The following is an 8,888-nucleotide window of genomic DNA, read 5'->3' on the forward strand; positions in this document are numbered from 1 at the left end:
TTGCCAGTCAAATAGGCACGAGCCAGCAAGCTAGTGCATCTCAGACTGGGATGGGCGCCCGGTAAGCACTGGGAGGTGAGCCGCTGGCCACGTCGTCCTCATCGTCCTCGCTGTTAGCCTCACTATCCGGCTTGCACCCCCGGAGGAAAACTCCCACCTCCCTTCACATCTTGTGTCTCTACAGGGCACAAGTCAGAGAAATAGCTCTGGCTCTGAGCTCAAAGCATTTGCCCCATGAGGCCCCAGTTTTGTCCCCGTTGCTCCCAACCAGGTCAGGCCTGGTGTCCTTGAACTCAGACCTGCGTTAGACCCGCGCTTTTCTGCAGTCACTAGGGCTTCGATGCGGTGGCACGCAGAGAAGTGGCTCCTCGGGTCTTGTCCCCTTGAACCAGCAGAGATGACATGACTTCTTAGTTTTTTCCATAACATCTTAATTGAGATGTAATTCACACACGGAACCATCCGCCCACAAACCAAGGTGCAAGTAAGCAGTCTTCAGTGTGTTCCCAGAGTTGCACGACTGTCGCCACAGTCCATTTTGGAATGTTTTCGTCACCTCATCCCCAAGATGGGGAGTCACTCCCCATCCCGCAGCCCCCCACAGCCATTAATCTTTCTGTCTCTGTATTTGTCTGTTCTGGACACTGTGTAAATGAAATCTTAACACCGTATGGCCTTTTGGATCAGGCCTCTTCTGCTCCACGTGGTTCTCTAGATCCATCCTGTTGTGGTGCATATCGGGGCTGCATTCCTTTTTATGGCTGAGTGATGTTCGTCATGTGCACGGACCATGTTCTCTTAATCTGTTCATCTACCAGTGGGCGTTCGCTTATTTCCACCTTTTGGGCCCCCGAGCTGCCTGTTTCTCCAGCGTGCCTGGTGTATTCCTAACCCAAGCCTTTGCCCTGGCTGTTCCCTCTTGTGCAAGCCTTTCCCACGTGGGGGCTCGTGCAGTAACCATCTCCCGGTGGACTGCAGGCTCCGGCCGGGCAGGGACAGCGCTGGTCCTATCTGCTCCGTCGCCAGCATCTAGCATGGTGCCTCCAGTTGGGACTCAGCCAATGTTTGTGGAGTGAATGAATTCGTGAATAGAATGAAAGCCTCATAGGACGGTGGGATGGTTGAAAACACATCAAGATCAGCAATGGCAGAGACTCACTGCCCCACCCCTGCCTGTCTGCAGGGTTGAGAGGGCACTGTGGTCCCTGCCCCAAGAGCCACCCCACGTGGGGCCAGGAAAGTCCTACTTGCTAGTTGAGGCCTCCAGTGAAAAGCCCAGAGCTACGCCAGAGCGGGAGGGGCCTTGCAGTCCCAGATCCATATCCCCCTGCTGGTCCTCTTCCAGAAGTTTCTCTGGGGCCACCCGTCTGCTCACAGTTTTGAGGACTATGGTCACCAAGGGCTGGGGATGATTCTGTTGTGACATTCTCAGGGGAGGACTTCGGTTTGTGTAAGACCATGTCCCCCAAGTGGGTCAAGCTTACTGGGGGGAGCCCTCTGTGGTAGAGCCTCAGGGGGCAGGGCCAGAAGTGGCCTGAGACCCTTCATGTTTCTGGAGACTGCACCATATGCGAACGAGACCAGGATTTGGAAGGGGCAAGGTTCTCTTGGGCTGGTGCGAGCCCCTCCCCAACAGCATTGCTCCTTACCATCAGGGCTCGGAACTGACTCACCGGGCTGCGGAGGGCACAGAGGTGACGCAAGTGGCACAAGGTGGCCAGGCTGTGCAGTCCCAAGCCCGGGCTTCTGTGTCCCCAGCCAGGCCCAAAGGCATCAGATTAAATCACAGTGAAGAGTCCTGATTTTACCCTCAACTGAGCCCCACGCCTCAGGCTTGATGACTGTCACTCCTGCCATCATCCCGTGATTAAGGGGGGCCGTAATCATGCCCACTTCACAGTTGAGGCAACCGAGCCCCAGGGAGGTTGAGCAAGTTACCCAAGGCTACCCAGTCGGGTGAGTAAGAGGCCACATCCCATGTGTCTCCCGCTTGGGACTTGTGGACCCATAGACTCCAGACAAGGCCACCCCCTACCGACCTTGAGCCTGCAGTGGGAGCTATCTAGACTGGCTGGCCCAGGGTGATAAGCCCCCGGGGGAGGCCCCCAGCTCAGCCACGAGGATCTGGGCTATTTCTGCCTGAAAGGGGAGAAGGAAGTGGTTTGGCCCCTGTGCTGGGGAAGGAGGTGCAGCTGGCTCACATCCGGGCCTGCCTGGTCCGTTAGACACAAGCTCCTACACTCACGGCCTACGGGGGGTCGGGGGGGAGGCGGGGGGCGAGTAGGGCTCCCTAGCATGTCTTAGTTTTCTAAAATCAGAAGAAAAGAAATGAATACAATAATGAATATATAATAATCCAGCTTGGACTAGATGCCAATGCCATAAAATATCATTTTAAATGTGGTTTTAGTGTGTGTTTTGTTACAGAGGAAGTCATGTGGCCCCATGTGCATAAGGAGGCCCCAGCCTGTCCAGGTTTGACCCTGCCTCAGGCCTTTGCCTGTGCTCTTCCCTCCACCTATAGCCCTCTCTTTCTGCACCTCACAATCAAGTTAACTCCCAAAGCGCCGCTTCCTCCAGATCAGTTTAAACCCCCTCTGGGGTTCTTGCAACTCCAGACCCTCCTTCCTGAGAAGCTGTCTCCTTTAAAACATTAATCATTTCTTACTCTTCTTCATTGCTTGCTAGATTATAGATGCCAGGAGGGGTGGGGCTTGCACCTCTTGGGGTCCCTCTCTGTCCCCTAAGGATCTGGCACACAGATAAACAGTGCTCAATAAAGGCTTGTCGTGGGTGAAGCTAGGGTGTCCCTCTACACAGCTCAGAGGCTTTGCTGGACTGCATAGCATACCCAGGGCAACCAGCAGAGTCCCAGTCCCGCCCCTAGGGCTCACCTGCTTAAGGAAACAGGAACAGCCCGGGGGCAGTAGCCCCACCCCACTGACGTGCAGACCCTGAATCGAAACCAAGGCTCCTGCAGGTTCTGAGCACAGCAAGAGTGAGGGCGTTGGCCGACCAGGGGTCTCCCAGGTAAGTGCAGGGTGGGAGTCCCTTAGCCAGCCACACGCCCACTTCTGGGCCTGCCCCATGCTGGGTGAGGCCCGGGCCCCGAGGGCCTCAGCGTCATCCCAGATTTCTAGAAGACAGAGCGTGAGAGCCAGGCTGGGCCAGAAGGAGGGACAAGGTGGTAGAGACCAGGAAAGCAGAAGGAATTTCCAGTGGGAGCTGACCATTGAAAAACGGAGCTGGGGCATGGGGGAGGGCATACCTGGCAGGGAAACAGCATGGACCAAGGTGTGGAGGGTAAGAGCTTGGTCAGTTTGGGGTAGAACAAGGATGTCCCTTAGGGCTGGAGTGTGGGGGACAAGGAGATGGGGAAGCCCCAGTGTCTGGGTCAGGAGGTCAAAACTTAGTACGGATTCATTCATCCCTGGATGTTCATCACCAGACACCCCTGCACACTTGTCTGTGCCTGCCCAGCACCAGGTAGTACTGGGGACCCAGAAAAATCCAAAATGACCTAGCCCTGGGCCAGGTCTCTGGGCGCCCTTCATATGGGGGAGACAGAAACAGACACAGTGCTTTGTGCATCTCGGTCGATTGATAGTAAATGACTCCGGCACTCGCCCAGGCCCCTGAGCTTCCCACTCATGTCTCCCCTTGCCAAACCAGTGTGACAACAGGACTGACCCCTGTGGTTATTAGGATCGCAAGCTGACCCTCAGCCATAACCACCTGGAAACTTTGAAGAAACTTTGTGTGTCCAGGGGGCACACAACCAGGTTGTAGAGAGGGACCAAGCCAGCGCACATGGCCCTGGGGTTCTGCTTTTATTGGGCTTGGTGGGGGGGTGGCTAGGGTTTGGGGGGCTCCTTATTAGTGAATGTATAACAAGAGCAGGAATTTGAAGCATGGGAAGAAGGAAAAAAGAAAAGAAAGAAGGGGGGGGGGATGATCCAAATGGCCAGTTACCGAAATCAACTAGGATGTCTGAAATAAAGGAACCTCGTGGTGGGGCTGTGGGGGTGGGGGAAGAAAACCAGGGGGCGGGGGGGGGGGATATACTGGCTCTTTATCTAGTTGTGCGGCTCTCAATGTGTTTATTCGTGATAGACTTCAGTGAGTTCAAGCAGATGACTTGGCAGTCAAAGCTTAAGTCAGGCACTTGAATTAACAGAAAGAAAAACCAGCCATCAGGACTCACATGCACGGCAGACACTTGACTTCCACGAGGCAAGGCTAGGCAAAACTTGGGCAGGAGCAGAGGGGAAGATGGGAGACAGAGAAGGAGGCCAAGGCTTTGTCTAGGGGAAGAGACAGGAAAGCTGCCTGGAGGAGGGGATATTTTTGCTGGGTCTTGAAGGATAACTAGGAGTTCTCCCAGGTAGAAAAAAGAACAAACCTGGACACTACTGGATTCATGAATATTTATCATATACACAGAGCGCATAGTTCTGAATACAATAAACTGTATTTTCCCAGGCAAATATTGTCATATCCCCAAACTACAGATGAAACTAAAGGCACAGAGATATTAAGTGACTTACTCAAGTCACACAGCAGCTGAGTGGGGGAGCTGGCTCTGATTCCAGGCTCTTTGCTTTGTCACCCGACTTTATTAAATATTTCTTAATAGATCTCTTTAATTTTACTCCTCCCAGAATGCCTTTGGGCCTCTCCCGGGTGGGCGTGCTCAGCATCTGTCTTCTGGCAGAAGAAAGTCAATATTGACCAGGTTAGTCAATATGTCCCCACCTCTGGAAACAGCCCAGTAATTTTATTTATTTATTGGAGAGAGAGAAAGAGAGACAGCGAGAGAGAGCATGAGACGGAAGAAGATCAGAGGGAGATGCAGATTCCCCATGGAGCTGGGATCCCGATGCGGGACTCGATCCTGGGACTCCAGGATCATGACCTGAGCTGAAGGCAGTTGCTTAACCAACTGAGCCACCCAGGCATCCAATAAATAAAATCTTTTAAAAATAATTTTTAAAAAATCAGGACTATTCTTTTTCTTCAGCTCCCTGTCATTGGCTCACAGTTCCAGTGTTACCTTGAGCTTAAAACTGTCGAAACTCATGTGAATTAATGTTGTTGTCCCTGACACATTACAGATGTGGCTTTGGTGCCACCAGACATGATGATGTTGGGAGCAAAGGAAGTTACTCAGGGCCACATCTCTCTAGTGTTTCTTCACTTACCATTTTCTTTTTAAGATTTTGTTTATTTATTTGACAGGCAGAGATCACAAGTGGGCAGAGAGGCAGGAAGAGAGAGAGGGGGAAGCAGGCTCCCTGCTGAGCAGACAGCCCGATGCAGGGCTCGATCCCAGGTCTAGATCATGACCTGATCATGACTTGAGCGAAGGCAGTTCTGCTCAACCCATTGAGCCACCCAGGTGCCCCTTCACTTACCATTTTGCCATGTCCCCATAGCTCCTGGGATGTTGATATTTATTTAAATAAAGTCAGTTCATCTTTTAAAAAAGTATTTGAGAGAGAAAGAGAGAGAGTGTGTGCACTAGCAGGAGGGACAGAGGGAGAGGGGGAGAGAATCTCTAGCAGACCCCATGCTGAATGTGGAGCCCAATGCAGAGCTTGATCTCAGGACCCCGAAATTGCACCCTGAGCCAAAACCAAGAGTCGGGTGCTTACCCGACTGTGCCACCCAGGTGCCCCTCAATAAAGTCAGTTTTTAAGCTTAAATGCATCTATTTATAAAGGGAGCTTTCTAACTCGTAATAGTGTAATAAGAATAGAAGGACAAGGAAAAGTTCTGGGAGGATTTTTGGAAGAAGCCAATGAATGAATGCATAGTAGGTGCTCAAGAAACACAAGCCAGTTTCAAGCCTGTTGCTCTCACCCACTTGGAGGACTTACCCCAGGAGGAGGCACCATGAGCTGTAAGAACAGAGCAAAGTACAGGAGGTGGACCAGGCTTGACTCTCTCTCCTCCCTCCTACTGCCAGGTAACCGCTCCCCAGAAAGCCATGACAGAGGCAGGAAAACTTCCCCCACCACTGCCCCCTCGACTGGACTGGTTTGTGCAGACGCAGGTGGTTCAGCTCTCCCAAGAAGGGATCCCTGCATGGTTCCACGGTGCCATCTCGAGAGAGTAAGGACACACACACACACACCTTCCACCATGCCCTTCACCCTCTTTCCTTGTCTGCCCCCGCCCTGGGCAGATTTTCTACAGAATTCTGGACTCAGCTTGGCTTGGTGAACAGAGCTCTAAAGTCCTGGGCAGGTGGGGACTCGGTGTGGGACGTGGGCCAGCTACTTCCCATCCCTGAACCTCAGCTTTCTCTATACTAGTGGCCACCAGATCAGCACTGCCAGGGACCCATTCCCCGAAGCCAGGCATCCACCATCAATCATGGCAGGGTGCAGCCTCTGAATCCTCCTTAACACAGTGTCCCAAACAGCTGCTCTCCATCCATCAGGGACATGACCTACATGCACTTTCTACACTGGTCTGAGTTCTGAGGACATGAACAAATACATCTCATTAGTTCACCCCCTCAGTTCTCAAACAAATGAAGAGAACATCTATGGCCAGCATTAGCCTAGAGACATTGAGAGAATGTCACAAAAGCCACAAAGAGGGCAGATTGGCCACCATCTCTGAGTTTTGGGGTGGGGACACCCCTAAGAATATAATGTGAGCCACGTGTTGCAATTTTAGCTTTTAGTAGCTATAGTAAAAGAAGGAAAAAGAAACAGGCAGAATTAATTTTAATCTTATCTTTTCTTCAACCCAGTATATCCAGGATATTACCATTTCAACATGAGCACTAAAGGCTCACTCATGAGATAGTATCCATTCCTTTATCCTATAGTAAGTCTTGAACCTCTGGTATCCTATGCCAAAAGCGCATCTTAAAAACCACATTTTAAGTGCGCAGTAGCTACACGTGGTCAGCAGCTTTTGGAGTAGACAGCTTGGGTCCCAAGTCTCCCCATCTTGTCCTATAGAAGGCCACCTTCTTCCTCTCTGTGACCCCAGGATAATCATAGTCACGATGATGGTGAATACTAGTAGTAATTTGGTGAGAAGTTACTGGGTATGAGGGCATTTCCGGCATCAGGAAGGCAGGCAAGGGTGGTGGGATATAGAAGAAATTCTGTCCTGGGGTCAAAGTCATCAGAGGCCTCTGCCCCTGATTGGAACATCCCTGTGCCTGAGAATCCCAAGGTGTGAAACCACAACAAGGGGGTTTAGGTTTGTTCAGTCCTGGGATGACGGGTGCACATCTCCCTCCTGTGTCTGTCCTTCCAGGGACGCCGAGAATTTGCTGGAGTTAGAGCCACTGGGATCCTTTCTCATTAGAGTGAGTCACAGCCACGTTGGCTACACGCTGTCCTACAAGTAAGGCCCGGGCTAGGGGCCAGGGAAGGGGTGGGAGGGCTCCAGGGTTTCCTGGGAGGAGGCAAGGGGTGTATCATGCCACAACTGCTCAGAGAGCAGCTGGTGTCAAGTTCTAGCCAACTCTGGCTGCAGCTGCAGGTCCGGCTATAACCAGCAGATGGGGGCTTGGTGGTAACAGCCTATGTGTCCGAGAACAGGGGCTGCTGGGAGCCCAAGAGTGGCTGCTGCCCTCCCCTAACCACCCCTCCCCATTCAGCCATCTGCTTGGCAGCTCTGTGACTCCACCCACAGGAACATGTTAAGGAAACTTAGGGCAGTCCAGCTCCTTAAGGCCTCAAAACCTGACCGGGCGTCCCACAGGATTCAACAACACAAACCACTTTTCAAAAAGGACTCCAGGCCAAAGGAATTAAAAAAAAAAAAAAAAAATCCAATGGCTTCACTGGAGAGTTACCCACCATGGGAAAAGTTTAGGTCCTGAGTCACACAGTCTAAGGCTTGACTCTGCCACTTACTTACATGCTGTGTGACCTTGGACAAGTTACTCAACCTATCTGTGCCTCCCCCAAAGTCCTCATCTCTAATATAAGAATGCTAAAGTCATTCAGACTGTTGTGAAAATTAAATGAGATATACTAAGCACATAGTGGGCCATTAATAAGTGCATCCATCCATTAATAGACCATTTATTGAGGACCTGCTGTGTGCCAGTGCATAGACTTAGCGTGGAGGCCTGACTCTGGTTTTCACTACCATCACTTCTACCGATCCTTTGACTCCAGCTAGAAAGCGAGCTAAGCTTTTATCTGCGGTAGCTTATTCCATTTTCATGAGAAATCCCGAGGTCAGCCTTAGTAGCCCCACATTATAGATGGGGAAACCGAGGCACAGTGTAGTTAGTACCAGTGTCACATGGCTAAAAAAATGCAGAAGGCTTCTAGGAACCTAAACATTAGAGCTGCACCCTCAGTGCCACCAGCTGGGGGAGGGGGTGGTGGGAGATGGGGTCGGAAGGAGGAGGAATAGGATTTCTAGTCCCAGCAGTGTCACCGCAGAGCCCAGAGCTGCTGCCGCCACTTCATGGTGAAGCTTCTGGATGATGGGAGCTTCGTGATCCCTGGGGAAGAGAAGGCCCATGCCTCGCTGGACGCCCTAGTCACATTCCACCAGCAGCAGCCTGTGCGGCCACACAGGGACCTGCTGACCCGGCCCTGTGGGCAGGTAAGGGTTGGAACCCCTGGGGGACTGTAGCCACCTCGCAGGGGCCAAGCCCCCAGACTCATTTTGTTCCCATGCTCCCCATTCAGCCTCTTGTGATTCTGTCTTGCTTGTGGTCCCTGCCCTCCCACAGCCCCACCCCTTCTGGTCCCCCTTCCTTGCCTCACCCCAGCCCCCCAGGCTAATTCGTTACAAGGGTTCGTTTGTGGGGGTATAACCTTGGCTGATCTATAGGAATAATATATCTCCTTAGAAGGCTCATGGGAGTGGAAGGGGATGGCGGGGTGGGGGGGGGGGGG

At 52.1% G+C, this 8,888-nt stretch overlaps 1 protein-coding gene across 2 annotated transcripts in view; it reads left to right on the plus strand.

Moving 5' to 3' along the window:
* The first annotated feature begins 2,809 nt into the window (after window positions 1-2,809).
* Window positions 2,810-8,888, plus strand: part of HSH2D (hematopoietic SH2 domain containing) — a 9,384-nt gene continuing 3,305 nt past the window's right edge. Inside the window, exons 1-5 of one of the 2 annotated variants that reach the window (XM_059387774.1) lie at window positions 2,810-3,030; window positions 4,662-4,735; window positions 5,969-6,114; window positions 7,282-7,371; window positions 8,427-8,592. In XM_059387774.1, coding sequence (XP_059243757.1) covers window positions 5,990-6,114; window positions 7,282-7,371; window positions 8,427-8,592 — 381 coding nt within the window. In that variant the 5' untranslated portion in view covers window positions 2,810-3,030; window positions 4,662-4,735; window positions 5,969-5,989. The remainder of the gene's footprint in view (window positions 3,031-4,661; window positions 4,736-5,968; window positions 6,115-7,281; window positions 7,372-8,426; window positions 8,593-8,888) is intronic. The other variant, XM_059387775.1, reaches the window with a different exon arrangement.

Source organism: Mustela nigripes, chromosome 2 (assembly GCF_022355385.1).
Source record: "Mustela nigripes isolate SB6536 chromosome 2, MUSNIG.SB6536, whole genome shotgun sequence".
In the NCBI taxonomy this organism is placed as follows: domain Eukaryota; kingdom Metazoa; phylum Chordata; class Mammalia; order Carnivora; family Mustelidae; genus Mustela; species Mustela nigripes.